The sequence below is a fragment of the Mytilus trossulus genome, chromosome 1 (assembly GCF_036588685.1).
Source record: "Mytilus trossulus isolate FHL-02 chromosome 1, PNRI_Mtr1.1.1.hap1, whole genome shotgun sequence".
In the NCBI taxonomy this organism is placed as follows: domain Eukaryota; kingdom Metazoa; phylum Mollusca; class Bivalvia; order Mytilida; family Mytilidae; genus Mytilus; species Mytilus trossulus.
This window is the reverse complement of record NC_086373.1, coordinates 91,926,535-91,944,078: the sequence shown is the minus strand read 5'-3', so window position 1 is coordinate 91,944,078 and position 17,544 is coordinate 91,926,535. Positions and strand designations below refer to the sequence as shown.

At 31.6% G+C, this 17,544-nt stretch overlaps 1 protein-coding gene across 1 annotated transcript; it reads left to right on the top strand.

Moving 5' to 3' along the window:
* The first annotated feature begins 243 nt into the window (after positions 1–243).
* Positions 244–15,789, top strand: LOC134704793 (uncharacterized). The gene is made up of 14 exons (XM_063563582.1): positions 244–710; positions 4,000–4,105; positions 5,867–5,960; positions 7,230–7,332; positions 7,827–7,909; positions 8,672–8,766; positions 10,248–10,271; positions 11,410–11,464; positions 11,867–11,964; positions 12,809–12,838; positions 13,188–13,294; positions 13,657–13,722; positions 14,972–15,018; positions 15,615–15,789. The coding sequence occupies exons 2-14, from the start codon at positions 4,084–4,086 to the stop codon at positions 15,787–15,789; spliced, it is 999 nt and encodes a 332-aa protein (XP_063419652.1). The 5' UTR covers positions 244–710; positions 4,000–4,083.
* The last annotated feature ends 1,755 nt before the right edge of the window (positions 15,790–17,544 follow it).

Genomic DNA, 17,544 nt, shown 5'->3' with positions numbered 1-17,544 from the left:
TACGCCATTGCATCATTTCTACCAAACTGCTTGAGCTACCTGGAAAACACAAGCTATGTTTTATATGAATATTTTTATTTATTTCAATCGCCTTTCTTCTTCTCATTATTTATGAATTTGACCATTTTATTCTTACCTCTAATATTTTTTTTTTAGTATTTCATTAATCTCAAATAATTTAGACGGGACTTATTTTATTATTTTTTTTAATTTTTTTTTTTTGGTGGGGGGAGGGCGGTCCTTTTCTGCAACCCGACGATATGAAACACGAATATTTATCGATATTTTTTACGGTTTATTGACAGTACAATTTTGATAACATGCTCCATATGCATATTAATTCAGATATTCTTTTTTTAGTGCGGAGTTTGTTTTTCTTTTGCTGTTTTATAATGCATTTAGTTAGTAGCAGAACCAGTCGACAAGTTTAGCAATTGTTATATTTTCCACGAAAATAACTGTCAATCATGGTTTCTTAAGAGGATACAAATTAATTTTATCTTTTCAGTCGGAAGCATTTAAGCTTTACATGCTTATCATATGACAAAGTCACATGACTGGCTGTGAAAAAATACGTATGTGTATCAATGATAGTGACTGCACTTAAACTGATTGACACCTGTGCAATTTATCCGAGAAAATAATAAATTTTAGAAAGAGACTCATAAGAAATACGTGTAAATACAGTACTGCGGTCAACTTCGAAGAAGGTAAGCGTTAAAAATATCTAATATGGGAACTATTACAGGGTTAAGTTTAACTATTGCTGAATATTTCCAGATTAAATGTATAACAGATAATTTATGGATGCATATTCCGATGATTATTCCTACTTGAAAATATAACTATGTCAAATGCTTTATTCAGTAGATAATAAAATCAATAATAAATTAATTGATATTTAAATATGAACTATTTCATTGTTCAAAGCTGAACTGAATAGAGCTAGAATTGTCTTATTTATTCTATTCTTGACACAAAGATTTAGCTACAAGAAAGTGCATGATACTAAATGACAATTTCCGCTAGATATGTTTATAAAAAGTTAATTATTTAAAAAAAAAAAGTCAGGAACCAGGGGCCTGTTTATCGGAACTGTCCTAAGATCGGTCCTAAGAATTTCTTAGGACAGAAGTTAGGATGAAGTTAGGACCGACTTACGACACGTCTCAGCATGCACATCGAAGCTATCTTAGGAATATCTTAGCTAGGACGTCCTAACTGATGTCTTAAGTATTGGTGGAAAAGAAAATACATTCCGAATATGAAAAAAAATAATTTTGATATCATACATGTATTTTATCAATAATTTTATTTCAAATATGGTTAATTAGAATCTAATAACTAATATGTAGTTTTGAATTAAAGGTAATAAATGTTATTTGTAAAATAATTGTACATTTAAACTGTATGACACAAAAATAAAAAAATAACAAACTACCTGTAAACAAGATATATAATACGTAAAAATCATAACATATTTTTGGGTGAGTTGAATTCGGAGTGTCACATTTTCATTCTTTTACAGTTCAAATGTAAATCTCGTGCATTATTTATATCATTACGGAGAATTCCAACTATTTTTACTACTGCTTTAAAAATAATACGCGTGAAAATGAACAAAAGACGAAATTCGAATGTATCATAAAGTTAGAACCATCCTATGACCATCTTAAGACACCTAAATTGGTATCCTAAAGTTAGGACAATTCCTAGGATTTTCCTAAGTTGTGACATGTTTGATAAACCCATTTAGGACTAAGATGTGTCCTAAGTTGGTCTTAGGACACGTCCTAATCCTAAGAGAGCTTCGATAAACAGGCCCCAGGGTCCGTGTCAATGAAAGTATCCTAGGATATGTCCTAAGATAGCCTGGTATCCCGGCCCGATATCTAGCTGCGCGTCGCCAAGATTAGCCAGGACCCCAGGCTAGTCCTAAGATAGGTCTTAGGACATTATTTAGGATGTTCTTAGGACGTGTCTGAGACATGTCTTAGGATGTAAAACAAAGCTGTCTTAGGACCGTCCTAACTACGATGGTCCTAGGACCATCCTAACACATTTATTTAATTGGAAATATATGTAGAGATTTGTATGACATAGATTGAATTGTATTTTAGAACCTATATGTAAAGAGAGGGAGGATGACTCTTATCACAGGTATTTCACACAATATTTTTTTTACTATCCATACGTGCCCAAGTGAAAAAAGAAGAAGGTAATTACCTTCGACCTTCTTTTTTCACTTGGGCACGTATGGATAGTAAAAAAAATATTGTAATCGACTAGCAATGGATTGTTGAGACTTGATATATGTTTATACATTGTAGAATATTGTAAATAAATAAAAAAAACCAATAAACAATATTTTTTTTAGTGAGGTACAAAAAAGGGGGGTCCATGCCCCAAATACCTGTGACTCTTATATAGAAAACAATTAACGCAAAATAAAAGTTAAAGTTTTTACGGAATACTAATAAATACGTTATTAAATACGATAAAAGGTATAAATGAATTTAATACGAAAACAAAAGTAAATGGTCACAAAACTTTGTGATATTCGTGCTGCAATTTTAGTACATAAACTAGTTTTTTCCTTAGGTCCACTCGATTTCATTACATGTATCGAATCAGAATTAGGTAAAAAAAGAAGTAAACTTTTTCCCATATTTGAATTTTTTGAAATATGTTGCTCATGCTGAAAGTATTGTTTAAAGGATTCAAAAAAGGCAGCACGGGAAAACATATTATAATACAATTAAATCTTTAAGGTTTATGTACCCTTCTGCAGCAATTTTTGTACGAATTTTTCAAACATCAATTGTATCAAAACTGCAGATAAAATGAATAATAGAGACAAACCATTTTGAACATAATTTATACTAGGGGGAAACTTGATGCAAAGCATTATTACTTACTGTTGCATTGCATTTAATAGAAAAAGAGTACTTTGTGGCAAATAAACCAAGATTTTTATAGAAAATCCACAGCCTTTAATTAAGAGATTTTTGTTATAAAATTTGAAATATAGATTACTCCCTTGCTTTTCTATGATGTGCTAGTGTTTATTTTTTACAAAAAGTTCTATCCAACCTGTAAATTCCAAAATACCTGGTGCAGAGTAACTATAAAGTCGAGCCGGCCGGCACCCTAAAAGGTGTACTTGATTTGGTCCATATTTGTATTTGTTCTAACCAATGACTACATGAATAAACTTGTTTTAAGGAAATCAATGCTAGCACTGCATGCAATAATCCTATATCTATTGGTCATCAAATTGCCAAATATGATAGAACAAGGATAAAGGCTGTGGATTTTCTATAAAATTTCAATATGTTTAGCATTGAAGCAACACAAGGGTACATAATCCTTAACAAACATTAAACGATTTTTTTTATTAATTTTATCTAATGATAGTTTAATATTGTATTAGTATTTTTAGTATTGAGTTTATGCCATATTTGTTGTTTTTATTAACGTTTAAGGACTATGTAATCTTTAGGACTATCCTAAGACACCTAATTGTATATCCTAACTTTTGGACCAAATTTAGGACGTATCTTATTTTAGGAGACTTTCGTTAACCCGACTTAGGACTAAGACGTGTTCTAAGACCATCACTGGTTGTATTTTGTGGCTGTGTTTAATTACTTTGTACATAATTTATGCAGTTGTTTTTTCGTTTGGATTGTTTAACATGTGTCATTGTGGAGCTGACAATGTGGTATGAATCAATGGGCTTATATTTATAAACTTAACATGCTTGTGCTTTCTGGAGAAATCTGTATAAAAACAGTACAGAAAATACACACACACACACACACACACAACATAATTTAACGATGAGGTATAATAATGCAAATAACATTCAATAAACTAAAGGATAGTAGGATTAGTATAAACACCATGAGTCGATACTTAAAGGATTTTTTTTACAACAAATAAATATTCTTCAAATTGCATTTTTCAATAGTTTAAGAACGTTATACTTTTTTCCAGATTTAAGTCATTTAAAGTACTCCTTTAACGATTCCGGTTTTTGAGAAAGACGGGACACATTGGTGCTCTACTTTGTCATACACTATGGCACGGATCGTCACTGAAGGTAAAGAATTAAGAAATAATTTTTGACTGTGTCCTTTGCTGTTTTCGTTTATTTCATACACTTCTTCTTTGATGTGGCCTCATCGAAAAGCAGGTAGAAAAGTACCTGCCACTAGTAAACGTGGTCACGAGTCTAACTCAAATATTAACATAAATTTTATGACCACAAAAGAGAGCTTGGGATTGATTTAGGGAGTTTTGGTCCCAACAGTTTAGGAATAAGGGGCAAAAAAAGTCCCAAATAAGCATTTTTTCTTGTTTTTTGCACCATATCTTTATAGTATAAGTCAATAGAAGTCTATGAAATTTCACACAACGTTTATAACCACAATAGGAAGGTTGGGATTGATTTTGGGATTTTTGGTCCCAACGATTTACATTGTAGGAATAAGAGGCCAAAAGAGTCCAAAAACAATTGAAATTTGTTTGATTTCATCAAAAAATGAATCGTTGGGGTTCTTTGATATGCCGAATCTAACCGTGTATTTAGATTCTTAATATTTGGTCCTGTTTTCCAATTGGTTAACATTAAGGTCTAAAGGGTCCAAAATTAAACTTAGTTTTATTAAAAAAAAAATGAATTCTTGGGGTTCTGTGATATGCTGAATCTAAACATGTACTTTGATTTTTTATTTTGGGCCGAGTTTTCAAGTTGGTCCAAATCGGGGTCCAAAATTAAACTTTGTTTGATTTCAACAAAAAATTAATATATGGGGTTCTTCAATATGCTGAATCTAACAATGTATTTAGATTTTCAATATTTGGCCCAGATGATCAAATTGGTCCACATTGATGTATAAAGGGTCTAAAATAAATATTATTTGATTTTATCAAAAATTGAATTCTTTGGTTTCTATGATATGCTAAATCTTACCATGTATTTAGATTTTGGATAATGGATCATAATAGGTAAATGTCGAATTTTAATTTTTTTTTTTTTTAAGACCACATTCATTCTGTGTCAGAAAACTACGTGGTGACTCGTTGTGTCAACTATTTAATCCCAACTATTTGCACTGGTTTTATCTTTTTGTAATTTCATAAAACGTATTGATTTCTGTTTTGAATACGAAAAATACTAAAACTTAAAGATCTTTGGTATATGTATATAACTACTTTATATCAAGAATATGTCACCGAATATACATAGATACTAAAGTTCACTTATTGCTTAAAATTATGTTCGGAAATAGGTTGAACATTCATCATCAGATTTCAGGAAACAGTCTTAATTACTTCAAGTAATGCCTACGTAGGCGTTAGCTTATTGTCTAGTACAAACTTTTAAAAGTCTTATTTCACTTATTGCCGCTAACCTATATAAGCAATTGAAAATCTGGCGGAAGATGTTTCCCTTTAGATTTTTCATACCTTTAACATCGGCCGTTTCTTGTTGTTGCAATAACTATTGAAAACATCAAGAATTTCAAATATGGCTTTTTAAACTATATGTAACGAAATTATGAAAAGAAAAGTTGGGGTTAGCGGACACATTATTTTGATGGCAACATTATGATAAAATCACAGGATTCTGAAAAGCTGGAAAAAATTTCAAAAACGAGAGGTGGTAACACCCTTAATTGGATAACTTTGCATAGAAGACCATGTAACGCACATAAATAACAAAAATAGTTTGTCATTAAATTACATTTACACTAAATCACATATATATATATCTAGGATAATGATAACTACATTTCGAAATATATGTCGTGCTAGCATACATCATGTCATATCTTTTTTTTTTTAATTTTTATTTTAGATATTGAAGCAGTTATACGACATTACCATAGAATCGGATATACACACACAATAATTTGTCATCTTTTAAACCAGCGACATGCTGTTCCTATGAAGTAGGTAACATTATTATTTTTTTTGAAGCTACAATCTTGCTATCTGATTGGTTAGGCATCCGTTGGAAATAACACCCGGACGCAACTAAACCATTAATATTCGCGAATCAAAAACATTATTCAACTATGTGAAGCAATATGTGTACATGTCCATGACAGAAAATAATAATATGAGTAGTATAGTCGATTTTGTAGTAAAAAAAGTTAACAAAAAATTAAACAAAATAGTATTTTTTCTTCAATGCACTGTATTTTTGTCTTTTACCCCCAGCAAAATGATAGTGACTTTTGTTTTCCGTTTTTCTTTTAAATTGCCGAAGAGATGTGCCTGCTAAAACACATGCTTTATAAGCAATCATACTGGTTATCTTAGTCAGTGTAACCAAGATATGTGTAACAACAGTTTGTTGTTTCCAAGATGACAATATTATATACTATTATTAGGCTTTGTTTCCCCATCATTATTCACTAAAAAATGTTAACTTATACTGCACCTTACCAATAGTGTTCTTTCAATGTCATCTTTCAGAGTAAGTTATGAGTACGATCGATCCTAATTCATTCATCAATTAAATGATACACGTGGTTGTTTTACAAATAGTCTAACGTAAATACAAAAAAAAAACCACCAGAGAAACACTCTGAACAGTAATTGAAACTTTTCTCCCCAAAAAGAATGTATAGATCTCATTTCTCTTTTATTAACAAGTATGAACCTGAATATTTCGATTTTTTTTCGAATAATTACATTAGATGTATGTTTCATTATAATACGTTATTCTGATTGGCTAACAGCACATCACATGTTATTCCGTAAACAATTGCATGAGACAATAACATTTATCATGCATGATGACACGAGGTCCCACAATAAAGTGCACAGGTGAATTAAATAAAACTGGATAAAAATCGTGTTTTCATGATCCTACATGTAGCTAAAAAATGTAATTATAAGTATTGAATGCTTCTTTTTGTAACTTTATAGGGTTGTAAAAGCGTTGACCGCTTCCTCGCTTCATACAAAATGTACTTCGGTCAACGCTTTTACACCCCAATAAAATTACAAAAAGAAGCATTCAATTCTTAAATGTTTTGCACATGATTTTAAACCGTTTCAATAGCACAAATGATAAATTCTAATATTCCGACCTGGGTTATAAACTTGATTGCTTTTGCAAAGACACTTATAAGTCAAAGAAAGAAAAAAACCCTGAAATGCTTCATAAGAGTTATACTTATTGATTGTGTAAGGCTTTCTTTATTTTCAAGATATGAATATCTGAAAAGAAAGGTGTTACCAAGGTTAGGACTTAACAATAGAAGAGGAGTTTCAAAGTTGACAGATTTTGATATTGTGTTATCTACTATTGAGGTATGCCTGTACGATTTTGTTTTAGATAAGAGTTGCAGTATTGTGCTTCCGCAATCGACATTTTAACTTGATGGGTCAATCTGAAAAATTGAAAAATTCAGTACGCATGTCTTAAAATGTTGTGCAAATTTAAAAAAAAAAGCCTTATAAAAACTGCTAGGACGTTTTCACTTTGTTGACTGTTTGAACACATGTTGAAGGTGTGCGTGTCGTCAGAGATTTGATTTTTTATAAATATTTGCTCTTTAAGGAGTGAATTGAACTTTGTAATTTTGGTGGTACAAGCGGTTAAATGTTAAAGTTATTTTAGAATTGCACTTTCCATCTACAGGACATCAATTGTGTCTTTCAGACAAAGAAAGTCTTAAATTGACTTTGTTATAATATAGGGTGTAGTGCGGGGCATTATTTTGTATAGTTTGATAACAAAATTTAGCTTACACACGTATTATCTCACTGATATTTAATTATGTTATTATTTGTTTAAATTGCAGAGGGAAATGGGTTTGAAAGAGGATATCAGCATTGCAGACATGCATCATCGTTTGAAAGTCAATTATGGCTTTGTTGTCAGACGGTAATCTTAGACTACTTCGTTTACTATTTATCTATTTGAGTGTTTATGACTGAAATATTCTTATATTCGTAGTTTGTTCTTTTAGTTATCATCGCACATCATTGGCAATACATTGATATTAAACATGAGACGCACAAGACGGTTGTGTAGTTATCACATTTTGCTTTTGTTGACTTGCGATAAATCTCTCATTTGACTAAATTGAGGTTATGATTTACTTTTCTCGTTGCTTAGGAATAGAATAAGTTATATTTTTCATAACCAAAAAGAAAGCGAAGTTCAAAGGGAAAAACGAGTTTCACGTTTTAGCAATCATGAAAACAAACGTAGATCACTATTTTTCTAATGCATAAGCGACAACTTGACTTGTTGAATGAGTCATATGAATGTGAGAAGTAGGGTTGTATATTTTATCAAACAAAAAAAATCACTTTTCAAACAGACATTGCCATTCCACATTACACCATGCATCTTGGAGGAACTCACTTCTCATATATGTACTTATGAAATATATTAACAAAACGTATAATTAAACAAATGATATATACTAGTATATATAGATAAAGGAAGATGTGGTGTGAGTGCCAATGAGACAACTCTCCATCCAAATAACAATTAAAAACAGTATAGTTATCTTATATAGTTCACATTAAGCATATTAAGTGGACACGTTTCACGAACAGTTGCATTACATTCTTTGTAAAGTTTTGCTTGTCCGTTTAGAATGATGATTCTTTTTTCTTCTGTATCAAAAACATATAGGAGCCTTGTCAGAAGTATTGTAAGAATCTTAGATCCCATTGGCACTGCTAACAGGAAGGGTAACAAGTTAAAGCGACGCTGTTATATAAGCAAAGGTAATTGATACAGTCTCCTATCCTGCATTATCATTATGAATTTTAATTTAGATTGGAGAGTGGAGTCTAAATAAAAAACGTTGAAAATTTTATTAAAAAAAATGTTTGGAAGCTATTCAAAGGATACAGTTTTTTGTTAACGTATCTGAAATTTGTCTTTTGATCTTTTTTTAAGCAGAATGTCACTGTGTATGGGCAATTCCATGCTTGTAAAGTGTACATGTCGATCTAGCCGGTATAATTTGACCTTGACCTCATTTTCATGATTCTATATGTTTGTGTTTTTGCGGTCTGGTTTTAATGAACTTTAATCAATAGGTCAACTATATTTGGTGTACGGTAAGGAATAATTGTAAGGTCTACATGTTTGTCTGGCAAGATTTAACTGACATTGACCTCATGGTCGGGGATCCTTAAAATGTTAGGTTTATATGTGATACTTTTAGTAAATCTATTTTTTCTTTAAGACCAAAAAAAGAAAAAAGGTACATTTTAACAAAACGCAGTTGACTAACTGGTCGAACAACTCATGTTCTAAACCCCTGCTGAATGCCATTGGCGATTGCTAAATAAATTGATCGCAAGATGCAACAACACAGAAAACAATACACTTGCGGCAAATATGTTATACCATGTACAAACATGAGGTGCAAAATATTTGTACACCAGATCCGGATTTCGACAATAAATGTCTCTTCAGTGAAGTTAGGGATGAAACGGTATTTGGTCGGCCATATAATTTACCTCAATTTAGGATAGACTTTTGAACTCAGAATTTTTAATTCTGACAAAAATATTTACTAAATCGATCATTTTTCGATGAAATAAGGAAAAATGATACAGTTGATTCTTAGATATTTGCTCTTAAATGCATGTAGGTTACATTTATATCTTAAGCTATAATTACGAGATTTCTCATCATAATAGAATTCGATTTAATATATAATAAAAAAATAATGAATAAACATTTTTTTTTCTTAAAATGCATAACTAATAACTATTCATAGATGTTTTTGTGAATTTTATTTTTTCACCTACTGTACTTGTAAAAATGAGCAAAAATGTAATTTGCCAGGTTGGTATGTGAGCTTGCTCAATAAAGGATCATTTGTTTTACATGCATTGGCGCTGTTGAAAATCGCATTTATCTACAGATACTTAAAAAAGACGCATATTGTGAGAAAAAAATCTGTTTTTTTACATAAAATTTCGCCTGGACTTTTGCTAAGATTGTTAGTTAAACTACATTCGCTTGAACTTTAATGATACATATCTTGGCATAAAACAGTATTTTTGTTATACATATAATATTATCACTAAAATTCAAGCGACTGTGGTTAAACCCATCTTCGCTAGCCAAGGGTTACGATCCACTCCCGCGTGAAGAGAGCGAGAGTGGATCATAACCCTTGGCTAGCGAAGATGGGTTAAACCTTGAAATTGAATCACTTTATATTTACATATGATATCAAATATTTTAGGACCCAATTGGATCTGGCATTTAGGTATGTTTCTAATATGTTGCATAATGTTCCAACTTACATAATCTTACACACAAACAAAAAGACAGACACACTATGAACGGCAGCAGTCCTTTTGCGCCAATTACTGTTTTTCAGGGGTATCATTTGCGCCAAATTTTATTTTCAAAATGTATCAATTGCGCCAATATTTGGAACTCATTTGCGCCAATTTACCTGTACATATAGCTATCATAAATATTAATGATTACTATATCTATATTCTTATTTTTGCCTCAAAAGATATCACATGTTAGGAGATATTTCACCATAAAGACGAGTTTCTGAAGAGAATATATGAAATAGAAGTGTTTGCTCTTTATGTTTTAGCCACATATTTTGATGACACAGAGCTTCAACGTTCCCACCATGCGTATGGACTTTTTTATTATTATGAACTAATATTAACTATTTTATGGATTTCATTTTAATGTTTGTGTTTTTGGACAATAAAAAGAAGTTAAAAGCTACTACATACTTTAAATTGGGAAGTACCCATGCAGCAGCAGTAAGAAAAACATATGTTTCAGAAAAGGAAACATGTGCCGTGTTACACTGCCGGGTTCCAAGTCTGAATAAAAGAGTAAGGAAGTATTTTTTCTTTTAACTGGCGCAATCGTATGTTTTATTTTTGGCGCAAATGATACCTTCTAATTTTAAAACATGTGGCGCAAACGTAGCATTTGAGAAAAAAAGTTGTGGCGCAAAAGGATGCATTTTTGGCGCAAACGGATCTCTCCCCTATGAACAAGCGTTCAGTGAGACAAATGATTATTTATAAATGTCAATAACAATCATACTTATTGACTGCTTCCTGTTTGGAACGATTGTTTGGTGTTCGGGCGGGTGGAGCGGGATAGATTTTCCCGTATTTAATTCTTAGTTTAATCAACATCTAATACTTACTTCATATTGCCGTCAGGATATGATTTTCACTTCGTACACATTTGTTTCCTGCATTTTGAGATGCAAGATATTCATTTGTATTATGTCTTGTGCAAAGTCTTTACATTTTGTTCCGGAAATTATAAGATATTGAAACTGCATGAATACTAGAATTAATTTGTATGTGAAATTTTACAAAATGCTTTGTAGAATCCTTATTTTTAATTAACATTTTCAGACCAATACGATAAATTGTCACCATTTGGAATATGTATCACTGGATGCATTGATGGGTATGTGTGATAATAGTTTTACCTATGTGTTTGTATGAATAGCAGTTGACACATGTCTTTTTAAAATATACAAATGTAACACATGTTCATTTGCAAGATTTTGATTGTTTGATGAAAAGTTTGGATGTACAGTTATACAATTGGTTGTTTTATCCCTTATGAATAATGGTAAATGTACTAAAATTGCAGAAAAATATTAAATAATTTAAACTGCAAAACATTCAATTTGTTTATTAAAACTGTACATTTACTAAGTTTGTGCAAAAAAGTACGCCTACAGATAATTTGACATATCAAAATAATTTTCTTACATAATATAAATATTAGAAAATAAACCTCAGAGCGACTGGACAATGAAACTCTTCTTCATGTCGTATTGTTCAAATTCTATACTCCTTTCAGTTTTTCACGATACATGATTTGGCTTAAAGCTGGTGTAACCAACAAGCAACCAAAGCAAATAGCTGCATGTTTTCTGCAGAGTGTTGAAGAACGGTCAGGTTTGTATTTGTAAATATCTTGATCTCTAGATGTTACTGTTGTTTATACCGAAATGCTTTATGTTGTAGTCGGTAATAATTTTACATAGTTTTCAATGATATTAACGATATATGATAAATATTACATTCGGAATTTAATGTTCATACTTTTATTTATAATCTGTATCTAATTATGTAAATAAAAATCCGGATTGCCATTGAGAAAAGTAACCATGTCATATGGAGTAAAAAATTCGTGAAGGTGACATTCTATTTTTACTGGTTGTTTATTTTAAACTGTTAACCAGTCTAGGTGAAGTTATAAACAATCTAGTCAACACGTGGGGTAATACATTACGTTAAGTGTTGCTTTTGCTATTTAATGGCTGATAAGTATCAATACCATGATGTCCGATTGGTTATGGTCATAAGATAGTCTTTAAAATCAGCATACCGTCTGTTCCATGTTTTCAATTACTTGTATTTTACACACAAGAGAAATAATCTGTGTGCTTCAAATTTCCCTTATTAAGCAAGATATAGACAGTTGATAGAGAATGAACGTACTAAATTGATATTTATAATCAGTGTCTAGATTTTCACAAATAAGGTGGTATAGAGGTGCCCTGAAAAATAACTTTTAAAATAAAATTTCGGCTTACAAGGTACACCGTTGGTACTTCGGACCTACCTATTTCAAAAATGAGCAACAGTATAAGTTTTGATGGCAAGATTTATTTACCATCACCCCTCTTTTATGAGTATACCCATGCTATTTCCCTCATTAGAGATGATTAAAACACATCTAATATTATGAAGCTCATTTCTAAATTCAACATTGTAATTGTAAGCATTTTTTTTCCAGCTTGTCCACATATTGTACGTGCAGATGCAGGTAATTTGTGTTGTCTAGTAGCCATTCAGGCAACTTCCAAAATAGTTTTTGTTTTTTCTTACTAAGTTTAATGCGTCAAATAATTTATCGACATACAATTGTTATTTTTATTATGAATTCAAAACAAAATGGATAAAAACACTTTTATTACGGTACTAAAATATTCTAGAAAGAAGTATCATGTGGAAAGGATCTAGCTTTACGAGCAAAAAAAATACTCTTTCCTACATAATTGCTTGATTTCGTATTTATTCATTTAATTATATATGTGATTTGTTTTACTAGTATAAAACCGGATTCTACATTGAGTTAGTATTAAACAAAATAAAACTACAATGTATTGACACAGGCACTGAAAATGTGACAGTTGCTGCTATGCAGAATATGCTCAGAGAAAACAATAATGATTCCATGGCGGACAACTCGTTTGTGTATGGAAAATCAACACACAACCAAGTAAGTGTTTGTCCTCTGTCAAACTGGTTACACTTTTTGTAAATTTATTAGCATGCAAAATCGCATTAAATCTTAGGGAACGACCATTTAACTGGTGGTGGTGATTAGGGGGTATGTAATTTTATTCTGAATACAAATTTTCTGCATACCTCTTAAATGTTAAATTTGAAAAACTATATTTGACTGATAGTGTCGAATTACTAAAAAGAATCTAACTGGGGAAAGAAAACCATACCGCCGGTTTGACGTTTGATAATTACTCCCGCCTGAACAATAGAATTTCAGAAGTAAGCATAATTCTTAAACTCACTACATGCTCGATTTTAATATTAAGACAATAATTATTAACACGTCTAATTTAGAGAATTGAAAGATGGTGGGGAACTCTAAGATCAAAATGCACAGACCGATGGATAAACCATTTCAAGGTAAATATAGTTCAATCATTAAAAACAAATTGGCAAATACGTAAGTGAAGATAATTTTATCAGTGTTTACCAGAACCGAACTCTCTTCGAAAAGATAAAGATTTCCTTAAGATCACTCTTAGTTTAGCTATATCTTTAATATGGGACTAGTATGAAATAAGCTGCAGACATATTTGCATATTCTAAAAGATATATGCCATTCCTAAAAAAAATTACGCACATTCATTGAGCATACTCGAGTAAAAACCATTGACTAATTCTCGACTGTGACTCCTATCCTTTATATGTGTAAGCTTGCCGTTTTTTATCGACTTGTGTATGGTAAAAACTATCATTTAAGGCTATTGTATGGTGAACATGTTAAAGGCGATCTTGTAGCGAATGCACAACCCTATACTGTGTTCGGTTTTTATAAGCCTGTCAACATTTTTGACGGGACGTTTTATGGTATACAACTGTCCGGCGTTAAAACTTGACACGCTTCTTAGTTAAATTAATCTAAAGATCTATATTCTTTTTAGTGATGATTCAAAATGTTGAGTTTTTTTTTTTTATTTAAAAAGGGAGGAGGTTTCATAATATATGTCGCATTGTATCTCAGAAACTATTTAAGATCATTGCATAAAACTTCACACACTTGTGACTTATATGAATCTAAAGATCTGTATACCTTGTGACGATTCTTTATTTTAATTTAGTTATTGTATTTTTATTGAGCTTTTTGGTTAAGTTTATTTTTTATTTTTTCCCTTCTGTCTCTTAATTAAGCTTTCTACTGATCTCTTAATATAAGAGGAATAAAGGAATGAGTCAGGATATACTTTGCATGACTTCCTGTTCAACATCTGTGTTATTCCAAAAACATTTATTATGGTATTTTTTTCATAAGACGACGGGCGTATCATGCGCTCGTGGTGCAGCTGTATATTATTTTTCTACAATATCTTATTTTGCGGAGGAGTGAAATGAAGAAGTCAATGATCAAAAATAACCGCCACGTTTTTAATGATCCTGTCATAATCAAATGGCCTGTGGTTTAGTCGCTGTCGTTGGTTCATGTCTGAGATAAAAAAATTTAATAGTGGGCGAAATGAAAATGAGTAGGTGTAAGGGTAGTGTTATTTTTTGTTCCGATAAGGAACCAGGAAGTAGTTTAGCGCAAACATATTATGAGATATGCATACTTTCGTTAGAAATCATGATGAATATAGTTAACCTTGATTTTTCCACCCATTTCTTGTTTTTGCAGAAACTTCAGGCGGAAGGAAATTTTGTGGTAGGAAGTAAGCTACACAAGTACGTATAAAAAGTCTGAGAAGCCTAAATTCATTAACAAATATAAATTCAATTTAAAAGAAAATGTCGAGGTGCACCTTTTAAAAATGAAGATAGTGTAGATACTCGAAAACAAATTGTCCCTCAAATGTATACATGACGTGAAGGCATTTGTAATTGCGAATTGACAACAACCCGACAAATGAGCAGACAACAGCCAACAACCACCAATGAACCGCCAACACAACGAGAAAACCCGCACTCGCAGACGGGCTCTAGATGGGCCTTAAAAAATGAAAAATGATAGCAATTGTTGAGAAATTGCACCTTGTCTAATTTTGGATTCCACGTGATGTCTTGAACCATATGAAAGTTCACATGAGTTGCCAAACTTTGCCTTTAATTTTGTTGTAACTAGTTCAAAGCAGTCGTGACAAAAATACACTGATGCGGTTTTTGATAATATATTTGTAAGCATATGTCCAACTTTCTATGCATTGTAAACGACACAAAATATGGTTCTTCTAAGTACTATAAATCCATAAAGATCCGGTAACTCGGTATATGCATTCATGGTACATTTGAATGCTGATTATTTTTTTATCATATTTTTATAGATGTCTAGTGCAGTTCTGCTACCTTAGTTTGATAAGAACGGAATTAGAAGAGGTTAAACATTCCTGGAACCACCACAGGATACGAAGACAGACTTTGGGAGATGTGGTTACTGGAATTCCAGATCTTCTTTATCATAATCCTGAGCTATTACGTAAGATACTGAATTTTCAATGATTCAAATGTTCAAAAGAAAAGATTATAAATTACTCGGAATTCAAGCATCTAAATTCTAATTCTTTAACTCAAACGAGCATAAAATAATTATCAAATAACCATAAACTCTTACATGGGAGACGCCACTTGCAGAAAAAGCGAACATTTTATTGTAAATATAAGTATACTTTTAAATATCGTTAAAAGTTCATATAAATACACAGCTATTACATAAGCAGTTTCCCCTTACTTGTGGTCCACAAATCTGAAAATAAATAAAATGATTAATAATATTATTTATTTGGCAAAATGCTACTGTACATTCTGACTGCAATGGGTCGAACAAGCATTAGCCTTTCAAAAAGGGCTAGTCGACTCTTAACTGATGAAAATGGAAAGTGCTCTCGCTTTGTAGATTAAATCATTTACTAGAAAAGCCACGTGCATCAATCAACAAATTTTACCACACACATGAGGTCATGAAGTAGTATATATCGTTTAACGTTGTTCTTTACGAAACTCCAGAAGATTCGACTATTTATAGATAAAAGTCACCTATGTACCAATATCATAAATGATTAATGCACAAGCAAAATCTAACTGCTAAAAAAGATGGAAAAATCCGATACTCTACGGGATTGAAGGACATTTACTACGTTTGGATTGTCCTAAAAAACCAATAAACTTTGATTATTCACGTCTCGTAATATCTTCCAAGAAAAATTCACGTCCATCGTTCAATTCTTAATATCGATAATGACTTTAAACCACACGAGGTCACTCGTGCATAAACTCAATATCCCATTCTAACCGACCTAGGCTAGTATAATTAACCAAACACGTGTTAACTATGAACAAATAACATTTTACATGTTCGATTATGCACGACTTTGATAAGTACATTTATTTAATAAGTGAACATTTATGATATACCATCAGTCAATTAGTGGTTGTCATTCTTACTATTCGAATTTGTGCTGATATTATATCTAAATACAACTCTAGTTGATGTATTCTGTAGACAAAATTTATCAGCAAATACTCGAGAAAAAATCATGGAATAACTTTTATAGAAATTGGACGAGAAGTACAATGTACTTAAAATCGTTGTATGTTAATTGTCCAGAATCGGATACTGGAGACCATGCAGTTCTTCGTTTTCATATGTAGGCCAAGTTTGGTTAAATTTAGCCCAGTAGTTTCAGAGGAGAAGATTTTTGTAAAAGTTAACGACGGACGACAGACGACGACGGACGTCAAGTGATTGGAGAAAAGCTCACTTGGCCCTTCGGGCCAGGTGAGCTAATAAAAAAAGCAAGACATATATATGTGCCCAGTTTTTTTTATACAAGGAGCTCCGGACCGGAGCACCCCAGAGATAACCGTAAGGTGTTTTTGGTGGTGTTCGCTGTTTCTCAGTCTAGTTTTCTTATTTGTGATTTGTGTTATTTTGTTTTACTGTTGTTCTCTTGTTTTTATCAATGGCATTGTCAGTTTATTATCGACTTTTGAGTTTGAAAGTCCCTCGGAAATCTTCCATCTTTCATTTTGTTATTTGTGTCATGTTTTTTCTGTCATTCACGTGAAAACCAGGCTTCAAATTTAATTCTTTTTTATTTGTCATACTGTTTTGGAAACTCAAAAGCACTTTAAGCTGTTTAGTGAAACTTATGATGATTTGGTGACACTAGCTTTTCATTTGTAAAGATTGGATGTTTTTGCTCGAACTAGGTATATTTTTAACTTACATATTGAAGTGTTATCATTTATCAGCAA

What these genes read in the sequence shown, in the direction of transcription:
- LOC134704793 (XM_063563582.1), top strand. Translation starts at nt 4,084, where the DNA reads ATGGCACGGATCGTCACTGAAG. An exon ending in GGCACGGATCGTCACTGAAG is followed by an intron (nt 4,106 to 5,866) that starts GTAAAGAATTAA and finishes TTTTTATTTTAG; the next exon opens with ATATTGAAGCAGTTATACGA. An exon ending in GATGGATAAACCATTTCAAG is followed by an intron (nt 13,723 to 14,971) that starts GTAAATATAGTT and finishes TTGTTTTTGCAG; the next exon opens with AAACTTCAGGCGGAAGGAAA.